This window comes from Alligator mississippiensis, chromosome 8, assembly GCF_030867095.1.
Source record: "Alligator mississippiensis isolate rAllMis1 chromosome 8, rAllMis1, whole genome shotgun sequence".
Classification (NCBI taxonomy): Eukaryota; Metazoa; Chordata; order Crocodylia; family Alligatoridae; genus Alligator; species Alligator mississippiensis.
Window position 1 is genome coordinate 28,698,071 of NC_081831.1, and position 11,386 is coordinate 28,709,456.

General features: G+C 58.9%; 1 protein-coding gene across 5 annotated transcripts; it reads left to right on the forward strand.

Annotated features, from left to right (window-relative positions):
• The first annotated feature begins 530 nt into the window (after window positions 1-530).
• On the forward strand, window positions 531-9,403 carry CCDC120 (coiled-coil domain containing 120). 5 transcript variants are annotated; one of them, XM_059733081.1, is made up of 10 exons: window positions 531-913; window positions 2,834-2,917; window positions 3,355-3,473; window positions 4,238-4,342; window positions 4,622-4,796; window positions 5,370-5,426; window positions 5,584-5,740; window positions 5,878-5,932; window positions 6,215-6,319; window positions 6,779-6,868. In XM_059733081.1, the coding sequence occupies exons 2-10, from the start codon at window positions 2,884-2,886 to the stop codon at window positions 6,782-6,784; spliced, it is 813 nt and encodes a 270-aa protein (XP_059589064.1). In that variant the 5' UTR covers window positions 531-913; window positions 2,834-2,883; the 3' UTR covers window positions 6,785-6,868. The 5 variants fall into 5 exon arrangements, with proteins under 5 accessions (XP_059589064.1, XP_019346487.1, XP_019346486.1 ...); XM_019490942.2 differs by having other exon boundaries at window positions 6,239-6,319; XM_019490941.2 differs by lacking the exon at window positions 5,878-5,932 and adding an exon at window positions 7,879-9,403 and having other exon boundaries at window positions 539-913; window positions 6,239-6,319; window positions 6,779-7,249.
• Window positions 9,404-11,386: the final 1,983 nt, after the last annotated feature.

Here is an 11,386-nt window from a genome sequence, read left to right on the forward strand (position 1 = left end):
CTGCAACCCCCCTCGCCATAGTCCTGCGGTGCCCCCGACCTGCAGCCTCCGGATCCCGCGGTCCTTCTCACTCCCGACCCGCACCCCATCGCAGCCAGCGGTCTCCCTCATTCCCGACCCGCAGCCCCCCCAGTATAGTGCTGGCAGTGGCCAGCAGAGGGGGCTCGTTTTCCAGTGTCTCTGTCAGGGGGGCATTGGCTATGCTTGTATGCACTGGGGGGAGGGAAGGGCAGGCAGAGAGCCCAGACGCCCGGGTTCTCTGGCAGAGGAATGGGGGCTGGTTCTGGGACTAGGAGGTTTGGGAACCCAGGCACCCGGGTTCCTTAACAGGGAAGTCAGCTGAGAGCTTGGACACCTGGGTTCTCTTGGACAGGACTTGGGGCGGGGGGAGTGCTCTGTACTCGGATTCCTGGGTTCCTTGTCATGTATAGGGAGGGACGGGTACCCAGACGCCTGAGTTCCCCGAGTGCGCCCCGCCCCCGGTTGCCATGGCGACGTTGCGCCGGCGCAGACGGACCCACTTTCCTCCCCAGCACCAGGAGGGTTAACCCCCACCCCCAGCTGCAGCCAGCGCCGGGGCCCCGGACGCTTGGGTTCTTCCTCGCACCTCTTCCTCGGACACCTGGGTTCTCTGCCTGGATCCTCGATCTGCAGCCTCTACTATAGCTCCCCGGTGCCCTCCACTCCCTGCCCGGAACCCGCCTCCTCCCCCCGCCATAGTCCGGCGGTGCCCCTCACCCACGACCCACATCCCTTCCATCACCACCACCAATCTCGGGCGCCTGGGTTCCTACCTCCCGGCCTGGACCTGCCCCCCGTCCCGCAGAGCGGGGGTTTTGGGGGTGGGAGGATAGATCCGTAAACCCCTCCCCAGGGACCTCTCCCCCACCGAACCCGGAGACTGCAGAGTGAGGTAAGGCGGGAGGGAGCCCGGGACGCCTGGGTTCTCGCGGGGGAGGGGCTAGGGACTGAGAGCAGGGGAGGCTGGGAGCCAGACTCTTGGGTTGGAGGGGCTGGGATCCTGGACACCTGGGTTTTCGGGGGCTGGGGGGAGAGAGCCCAGATGCTTGGGTTTTTGTGGGGAAGGGGGGATCCCCAGATTTTGCAGGAAGGACAATGGGCTCTTTTCCCATCAAAGATGGGGAGAGAATCCAAGCATCTGAGCTCCCAGCCCCCAACTCTCCCCTTGGGGAACCCTGTCATCAGGGTGACTCACAGTCCCCACCCAGGGCCTGGCAGGCACCTTTGTCCCAAACTAGGATGAATCAGGGCAGGTGATGCAACCACCTCTGGGGTGGGGCATCCAGGATGTAGAACAACCCTGGGGAAGGACCCAGAGGTGCCCAGCTCTGGGGTGGAACAACCCAGTATAACAAGGCCTAATATAGGCCGAGATGTGCCCATCTCTGGGGTGGCCATGGCCGGGGAACAGCCAAGTATAACCAGGCCCATGTTGTCCAGTAGTTAGGAACAGCCAAGTATGACAAGTCTTAGATGCACCCAGCTCTGGGGTGGGGAAGTCAGGGAATGGTTGAGTATAATAAGACAGAGGGAAGGCCCAGATGCACTCAGCTCAGGTCCAGCAGCCCAGAATGAGGAAATATAACAAGGGGCCCAGATGCACCTAGCTCTGAGGTGGAAACACCCAGGGCCTGACCCCATTTCTTGCCTCAGGAAGGCCCTAGGTGACCAGTTCCAGACTGGGGCCCAGTCACGGGGCCATACTAGGAGCAGGGCCAGGACAGTGCTAAAGGGGGAGGACCTCAGGTTAGCCCCTGAACAGGAGACAGCAGTGTGGAAGCTGGAGATGGGGTCAAGTGCTGGGAGTCCAGATGCCTGGGTTCTCTGGGCATGGGGTGAGGTTGGCGGTGGCTGGGAGCCCAGACACCCAGGTTCTTTGGGAGAGGAGTGAGACCAAGGGGTGCTGGGATCCCGAATACCTGCATTGGGGGGGGGGGGGGAGTTGGAAGCCTGGATACCTGGGTTCTCTGGGAGGGAAGTGGAGACTAGTGGTTGTAGCAGGGGTAGGGCTGGGAGCTTGGATGCCTGGGTTCCTTAGGAGAGAGTGGAATCTGGGAATGCAAGACCAGGGGTGGCTAGGAGCCTGGACACCTGGGTGGGGAGCAGGGTTTGAGACCAGGAGGGCTTGGACACCTGGGTTCTCTGGCTAGGGGATGGGGGTGTACTGAGTGAGACCAGAGGAGCTGGGATCCCGGATGCCTGGGTTCTACAAGAGGGGTTGAATTGGGGGCTGGGCGCCGGAAGCACGACGTGGAGGCACGAGCAGGAAGCCGCCACCTGGAGCCTTCAGGGCGAAGGACGTGTTGGCCTGGAGCGGGGAGGGGGCCAGACTCCTGGGTTCCGCGGCCCCTGCGCCAGGAGCCTCCCTGATTCCTGGGTCTGTTGCACAATAGGTTTGCGGGGTGGGCACCTGAGTTCCCTGGGAGGGTCCGGAGACTAGGAGCTCGGACGTCTAGGTCCTCCAAGGGGAGGGGGCCCAGGACGCCTGGGTTCTTGGGGGATGACGGGGGCCCGCACGCCTCGGCTGTCCAAGAACAGGGACTCTCGGAGGAACTTGAGGGGGGGAGCTCAGACACCTGGGTTTTCTTGGGGGTGTGGTATAGGGTCTCTGACGCCTGGGTCTTCTGCGGGGGTGGGGAAAACCAGGGTCTAGAATGCGTGGGTCCTCTGGGGTGAGGAGGGGGCTGCAAGCCCGGCTGCCTGGGTTCTCCAAGAGGGGTGAGCAGGGACCCGGACGCCTGGGTTCCCTGCGGGGCCGGGACTCCTGACTTCCTATCTGCTCAGCCTCTCTGCCGTCCCCCACCTCCCGCAGGCACCGGCTCTGTCCCGGCGTCATGGATTTGGGGGCGTCGTGACCCCGGCATGGAGGTCAAAGGGCAACTCATCACCTCTGCAGGTAAGGAATGCCCCGCCTCGCCCAAGCCACGCCCCCTTGTTCCCTCCATATCCCGCCCTCCTAGCCCTCTGTGCCTTAATGTAGTCCTCATCCGGCCCCCCCCCCACTATGATCCACACCAGCTAGTCCCGCCCCCTGCTGCCCTTCTATGGTCCGACCTGGCTAACTCCGCCCCTTCTGCGTTGCTTCGTTCTTCCTGGCTAGCCCCGCCCCCTGTGCCCTTACATAGTCCTCTCTCCCCACCTTCTGTCCTAATGTGGTCTTCCCTGGCTAACCCCACCCTTATGTGGTTCCGCCTCCTGATTGGCTACTCCCACCTCTCTAAACTAACTCCACCCTCTAGCAGGCCCCTCCCCATCTCCCAAGATGCTCCCACCCCTCAGCCTGCTCCTACCATCGCGCGGCTTTGATCCCACCGCTTCTCATCCACCACCCAGAGCCTCCAGGGCGAGACCCTGGCACCCGGCTGCGGGAGCTGTTGGAGCGGCAGCGCGGCCTGGAGGAGACGCTGGCCCTGCGGGTGCGGGAACTGCGACGCCTCTGCTGGCTGGAGGCTGTGAGTACACGCCCCCCCAGCTGGGGCCACCAGAGCTGGGCTCTTCAGTTTTCTACTCAGCCAGCTGCCCCTCCTAGGGCTGGGTGTATCCTAGACCCAGGTTTTACCAGCCGGTTCCACCCCAGAGCTGGGCACAGCCCCAGCACCTGTTCTACACTGTGGGTTCCACCCCAGAGCTGGGCATGTTGCAGGCCCACCTTGTAGTTGGCTGGTTCCACCCCAGAGCTGGGTGCCTTTTGGACCAGTGTTATACTCAGCCAGTGCCTGACAGTTCCATGCCAGAGCTAGGTTCATCCCAGACCTGTTATACTTGGTAGGTTTCAACGCACAGCTGGGTGCATGTCAGCCATATTATATTCATCCAGTTCCACCCCAGAGCTGGGTACAGTCCATGCTATAGTTGGCCAGTGCTTAGGCATGTCTTGGCTTCAGGTTCTGCTCGGCCTTGCTCAGCGGTTTTACCCCAGAACTGGGTACATCATTGTGTTCTACTGGCCTGCTCCTCAGCTGCTCTGCCTCTGAGAAGCACTCAACTCTACCCCATATTATACTTTCTTGTTCCAGCCAGAGCTAACTGCCTCTCATCTTGTGCTGGGTTATACTTGGCTGTCCTATAACTGTTCCACCCCAGAGCTGGCTGCATCTCATCCTACCTGGGCAGTGTTATACCCAAATGTATCCACTCCGGAGCTGAGTGCATCTTGCTCCCCACCCCACACAACACCCATACAAAGGCTGACCTGTCTCTTCCCCCCACCCTCCAGGAGCTGACAGGGCATTTGCCCCCTGAGTACCCCTTGGAACCAGGTGAGAGGCCCCAGCCTGTGCGGAGGAGGGTGATCCCCAACCCCTGGGGCCCCCAAACTGAGGTGAGCCCAGATGCCTGGGCTTTCTGGGGGGTGACAGTGGGGAAGCTGGGAGCCTGGAGGCCTGGGTTCTCTGGGTGAGGAGTGGAGGGGGTGGGATCTTGGCAGCCTAGCATCTGTGAGCAGGAAGTGGGGCTTCAGGGTGAGAGCAGGAAGGGCTGGGAGCCTGGATTCTTAGGTGCTCTGGTCAAAATGACTGGGGCTGGAAGGTGAGAGCAGGGGGTCTGTGCACCCAGGTACCTGGGTTGCCCCAACTAACCACCCCCTGCTCCCATGGTGCAGGCTGGGCAGCGGGCACTTGGGCGACAGGTGCAGCTGCAGCGACAAGTGCTGGAGGCAGCGCGGCGCCTGGTGCTGGCCCCTGGACTTTCAGTGGAGCAGCGGTGTCGGCGGCAGCGGGTCCAGGCTGAGGCTGCCCAGCGCCTGCGGCAGCTTGAAGCACAGCTTGGGGCCTATGGTAAGGCTCCCCCCAGACCCTCCTACTGGGGATCCCTCTAGCCCCCCCAGTACCCCCCACCATGGTGAGACCCCCCCCTTAAGTGCCCATAAGACTTCACAAGCCTCCAGCCCCTTCCAAGGACCCCCCCCACAGCCTTCCCATCCCCCCAGGACACCCCTAGACCCCCTACAAACTCCTCCCCCCACAGTGACACTCCCTATTAAGACACTCCCTGCCCCTGTCACCCCCTCAGGATATGCCCAGAACTCTCAACACCCCCCAACTCTCCTGGTCCTCCCACCACCTCCCCCTGCCCTTATATTGACCTCTTCAGTTAAGCCTGGCCCCTTTGCCCTTATATGGTCCTCCCTAGCTAACCCCACCCCATCTGATCCTACCCCTCAGGGGCACTCCCAAACTGTCTCCACGATTTTCCCCCCCCATATCTGGTTTCCCTGGAAGGGGGAGAAGGGCTGAAGGATGGGAGGAGCAGGGCTGGGAGACCAGACATGTGGGGTCCCTGAGAGAGGAGTCAGGCTGGAGGGCCCCCCCAAGGCACTGACCTCCCCCCCCCACACCTTTCCTCCCCAGATGAGGCCTTTTACCCCAACAGCAGCCCCCTGGTAGAACTGGTCAATCAGGAGAACGGTGAGTGCCCTGGACACCTGGGCCCCTGAGAAGAAAGGGAGGGGGAGAATGGGTGGGGTAGGGGAGGCTGGAAGCCCATATACCTGGGTCCTCTGAAGGGAGGGGTCTTGGAGCCCAGATGCCTTGGTTCCCTGCCTCTCACCCTGCTACCCCCCAGGCACTCCCCCTGGGATCCCTGCCGACCCATCGCCCCCCCGCAGCCGTGACCACCTCCGTGCCACTTCCAACAGCCCTGACCGATGCCCAGTGGCTTGGAGGGGGCTGGGCCCTGACCCCCTAGGCACCCGCCGCAACTCCCTTGCCAGTCCTCCAAGGTCAGTGCACCCCTGGGCCAGCCATCCCACTCCCCCACTTATCTTGGACCCCCCCCCGTAGGAGCCCCATAACCCCTTCAAGTGTGCCCTGACCCCTGCGGGACCTCCTTAGCTCCTCCGCCATCTCTCCCCCTCAGGAGGAGGAGACCCCTCTGGAACCTCAAGTGGGGACCTCACCCCAGCCCCCCGCAGGTGGGGACCCTTCCCTCACCCTCTGGGACCTCCCCCCAACCCCCGCAGCCCATTCTTTTATGGGTGGCCCCAGGGGAAAAACTTACCCAGCCCCTCCCCACAACCTTTTGGGACCTACCAGTACCCCCACAGGAGACCTTTCCCCCACCTCTGGGACCCCCCTGATGCCCCCATACTCCTTCACCCCCTGAGACCTTGCCAGGACCTGCCCCACCCACCCTAGGAGGAGACCCCTCTCCAATCCCCCTGGAACCACCCCCACTAACTCTGTGACCCCACCAGCCCAACTCGGCCCCTCCCCCGCAGTGCATCCAGCTTCGAGGGCCGCAGTGTCCCAGCCACCCCCATCCTGAGCCGTGGCAGCTACAACCACAACCAGCACCTCAGGTACTGCTGAGAACCCCCTGACACCCCTCTGAGAAACCTCCTGAACTGGGAATCTATCCCAGGGACCTCTTCAGGACCTCCCTGCCCCCCTTGGACATCCTGGGGTCTCCCATCCATCCCCAGCTTGGGGTATCCTCTCCTTAGCATGATGGGAGAGACAAAGTGCAGTTGGGGGGAATTGCCATTGAGGGGAAAGCGGGGATCCCCCATCCATTCCCAGCTTGGGGGGGGGGGAGGGTCTCCCACCCACTGTCCAGCTCACCTCCTCTGCTTAGCACCAGGGTAGAGACCAAGTGGAGATGGGAAGGGATTGGAACTATCCATTGAGAGGGAAGGGGGATCCCCTTGCTTAGCACCATGGGAGAGATGAAGTGGGTCTGGGCAGGGTGGGTTCTCAAGCTGAATTGGGGTCCCTCCAAGTACTAACCCACCTTTCTATTCTCCACCCCCCCTTTGCAGGCCTGACCCTCCCCGGCTCTGGCAGGGCCCCGTAGACTCCCCCACCCCTGGTGCACGGCGCAGCAACAGCTCAGAGGCCTTGATCGAGCGGGGCGGAGGGTTGGGGGACCCTTCGCCCCCTGCCCAGCGCCCCCCCCCTTATGCCCACCTCCTGCTGGACTATTACCTGGAGCGCCAAGGTCGGGGGGGAGGTGGCAGCAGTGGCAGCCCTCCACACCAGACCCGCCGGGCCGGGAGAGCCAAGTCATGTGGTCCTCCTCAAAGCCATCCACCTTGGGGGGGAGGCCCTCCAGCCCCTCCCCGGGGTGGCCAGAAAGCTCTGGCCTTGGAGGGCCTACGGGAGTGGTACCTGCGTCATGCGGGGCCACCCCTGCCCCCCAACAGGAGGGGGGGACCTCCCACTCCCCGCTGGCCGGACCCCTCCCTGCTGCCCCATTCGCTGAGCTACGCTGGGCCACCACCACAGGGCAGGTATGGGGGCTGGGGGGGCTGCTAAGGGGTGTTGTCCCCCCCTAGGACCAGGCATCTGGGACCCCCCTAAAACCAAGAACCCAGGTGTCCTGGCTGGGAGGTGGGGCGTGCAGAAAAGACAGGCCTGACTAATAGAGCCTGGGCTTACTGGGATAGAACCCAGCCATCTGGGTCTCCCTCCCACCCTTCCCCTTGAGACAAAGCTCAAGTCAGGGAACCCAGGTAGAGTCCCTTGAAACCAAGGATCCGGGTGTCCAGGGAAGTGGGGAAACTCCTGACTTAGAATAGGCCCCCAAGGGAACCTGCCTGGGCCTGGAGAGAACCCAGGTGTCCAGTTCCACCATGCCCCACCTACCCCCCAGATCAAGGTATCCAAGGGCCTCTGGAACTCCAGTAAAAACAGATCTCCAGTTCAGGCTTTGAGAAGTTTTTCGGGGGAGGGGGGGAGAACAGACAAGGAACCCAGGTATCCAGGGGCCCCCTGAAACCCAAGGCTTAGGCTTGGACCCTGAGAAGATCCTTGGGACGGGGGAGGTTGATGTGTAAGGGACCCAGGCATCCAAGCCTGACTCACACTCTCTCTCTGTTTCTTCTCTCTCTATCCGTCCGGCTCTGGCTACGTCCGTCAGACCCTTCGCTGACTTCCTCTGCCCTGACAGCCCCCCTGGCCCAACGCCCCCCCGAGACCCAGATACACAACCCCCTGGGACACTGGTGTGACCTCCCTTGCAATGAGGAAGGCAGACTGCTGGCTGTGGGGGCATTGAACAACTACAGGCTGAACGCCTTCAACTCCCTAAAATTATTGGGGACCCCTATAACTCCCCAATACCAGGGGGCTAAAACTTGAGGGACCCCACCAATCTGGTGCATCACAGACCTAAATCTGGGGACTCCCACAGCCAACAAATAGTTTTAGGGATCCCCAAAATCTGTGGAGCTCCCCAACCCCCCAAAATTCAAGGGACCTCCACAATATGGGGAATAAACCAAATCTGAGTCCAGCCCCCCAAAAGCTGAGAAGCCCCCCCCAATATGTGGGAATCCTCCAGCCCCTCAAAACACTGGGGACATCCCAAAAGTCAGGAGAACCCCTGACAATCTAGAGATGCCTCTAGCCCCCTCAGAACTGGAAAGCCCCAGAATCCAGGTCCTCCATAATCTGAGGACACCCCATATCTGTGTGGTTCCCCTAAAAAGCTGTGAATCCCCCCAAATCTTGGAGATCTCCCCACACATTGGGCCCTAAGCCCCAAATCTGGGGGACAACTCAACCCAAGAGTCTGGGGATACCCCCCAACCTCACAAATCTCAGGGGACCCCCTAAGAAACATGGGATATCCCCCCCCCAACCTGGGAAGCTCCCCCAGCCTCTCTAAAATAACTGGGAACTGCCCAAGTCCCCAACATCTCTGGAGAATACCCAAAATCTGGGCCTTCCTCAAAACTCAGGGGACACCTTGCTATAACTTGGAGGAACTACGCCCCAATGTGAGGAGCCACCCCTGCTGTACTTGCATATCCCCAATGACCCCTGGGAAAAAAACCTCTGGGGGACCTCTCCACCCTGCTAAAAACACCTCAGGAGAGCCCCATAATTTTAGAGGACAGGGTGGCTATACTCCCAAATCGGGAGTATAGCCCCCAACTGCTATATCTGGGGACCCCCCCCAACTCTGGGGGGGGGATTTTCAAAACTTGGGGGGTCCCTAGGTATAGCTGGAGCCCTCCAGGCCCACCAAATCTCAGGGGAGCTCCACAGAATCTGGACAACCCCAATACTCTGGGGGCATCCCGTAAAACTCGTGATCCCCTAAAAATGTTGGGCTCCAACCCCTCCAGAAACTTCTCCATCTGCCCCATACTGCCCAGATTCAGGTGAAATCCCCTTGACCCTACCCCACCCCCATTCCTGGCTGGTGGGGCTGGTAATTGGGGGGAGGGGGGGGTGTCCCCCAGGAGCCCAGCAGACTCTTGCTGTCTCTCTGTCCTCTGGCTGCACTTTTCCCACATGGGGTGGCTGGTAAGAGGGCAGGGGAATATTTGTGGGGGGGCAAGAAGAGGGGACAACTTAAAGGCCCCCCCCCCGAAACTTAAATCTGGGTGTGCTGTGTACAGACAAGGCTTTGTAAGAAATACACGGGTGACACCAACCAGGCGGCTCCTGGATTTCTTGGGCGGGGGTGGGAAATTAGGCCCAGGATCAGCTTCCCCTCCCCTCCCTTGTACCAATAGTGCTCACCCACCTTTTATCCTCCCCCACAAAATTGGGCCCAGAATCAGTGTCCTAGAACCCCTTTATTCGCCTCCCTTTGGGTCTCCCCAGGATTGGGCCCAGAACTAGAGCCACCCAATGAAGCTCACTCCCCTTTATTCCCCTCCCAGGATTGGGCCCAGAATAGCCCCCTTTTGCCCTTCTCTTTATCTTCCCCCCTTGGGTCATCCCAGGATCAGGGACCCCAGAGCATCCCCTTCCCTCCTTTACCCTCCCCCTCCCTGCCTCCCCCAGAATTGGGGCCTCCAAAGTAGTGCCCCTTTGGTTCATCCCCCGTTTCTTCTCAAGATTGGACCCGGAGTCAGGGCCCCCAGAAAATTTATTTGAATTGTCCCAGCCCGTGGTTCCTTCCAGGATCAGAACCTGATTCTGGGAGTGATGCCCAGGATTGGGCCTAGACTAGAACAGCCCCCTTTACCCCCAACACAAACACATAATATCCACAATAAATAAATATCTAAAGAACTTAAAAAAACCCCTCCAGAACCCCCTCAAAACCACCCAAAAAGTCAGAGGGGAAAAAACCTTAAGACAGGAAGAACCCCCCCCCCCCCCCAAAAATCTAAAGCAAGATTAAAAACAAATTCTCCAGACCCCTAAAATAATTTTAAAATCAAACTGGGGAAAAAGAACTCCAAACATACAACATCCACAATAAATACATTTAAAACCTAAACAATGAAAACTGATCCTGCCCCAACCCCCAATCAACCTCCCAAAAAAATACCCCAAAGCAATGCAAAACTAGAGGAAAAAAACTCCTAAACCAGGCAAAACCCACAATGAATAAGGTACACACACACTTAAGCCCCCCTAAAACTCTTCAAAACCTTTCAGAACCACCGTAAGAACCACTCAAAGCAACCCCTCCGCAAAAGAGGGGGAAACTCCCTCCCCCAGAACAGCGTAGACCTGCAATAAATAATTAAAAAGCTAAACTGAAATATCCCCCCAAAAATAAAATCAAGCCAGCCCAAAATCAGAGGGGCACAATCCTACCCAAAACAGATAAAATCCATTCTATTGAGAGACAGAAACAAAATACAAAACTCCAAACCCCCCAAACTAGTCAAACCAACCCAAAACCAGAAGGGGACAAAATTCACTCTGTGTATATGTATATTGTGTGTCTGTGTGCGTCTCTGTGTCTGTGAAGAAGCAGGGCTGGAAGGAACCACTAGAGGTTTACATCTAGTCCAAGCCCCTGCTTGAGGCAGGATCAGCCCTGTCCAAACCATCCCATACAAATCCACTGTCATAGGCATCTATGTACCCAGACATATACTGTAGATAGATATTTAAACATATAATCATATAATAACACAAAGTAAAAACCCCTTCAAAGCCAATCATACCAACCCAGAACCAGAGGGAAAAAAACCCAAGTCTACAAAATCCCCCTAAATAAATAATCTTAAAAAAAAAAAACAGCCAAAACCTCCAAGCCCCTAGAGAGCAATTAACCAACCCCAAGACCAAAGGGACACCCTCCTCCCCCAGAACAGCCAGACCCCACAATAAATAAGCTAAAAAAATTAAGACAAACTGAAAATCCCTCCAAGCCCCTTATAAACCACTCAAACCAACCTACACCTAGAGGGAAGAAAGGCCCCCAAAACAGAGTAAGTCTGCTATATATTTGTAGGAAGGTAGGTGGATAGCTAAATAGATCATCTAGAGCAGGTTCTCAACCGTTTTTCGACCAGGACCCATTGGTAAAAGTTGGTGGCCAGTCCAGACCCAGTGCCCCTCACTCCTGACTCGCCACCCCCAGTGTGTGGGGCAAGGAGTGGTCGGGGAGCCAGGCAGCCCCTCTCAGGCTGAAGCTCTGCCAGCCTGCAAGGGAAAAGCTACAGTTTCCC

Excerpts from the sequence above, each read along its gene's own strand:
- CCDC120 (XM_019490940.2), top strand. The coding sequence starts at position 2,884 with ATGGAGGTCAAAGGGCAACTCATCACCTCTGCAG. Across the intron at positions 3,474-4,237 it reads GCCTCTGCTGGCTGGAGGCT|GAGCTGACAGGGCATTTGCC; the intron begins GTGAGTACACGC and ends CCCACCCTCCAG. Across the intron at positions 7,250-7,878 it reads GGGCCACCACCACAGGGCAG|ACCCTTCGCTGACTTCCTCT; the intron begins GTATGGGGGCTG and ends TACGTCCGTCAG.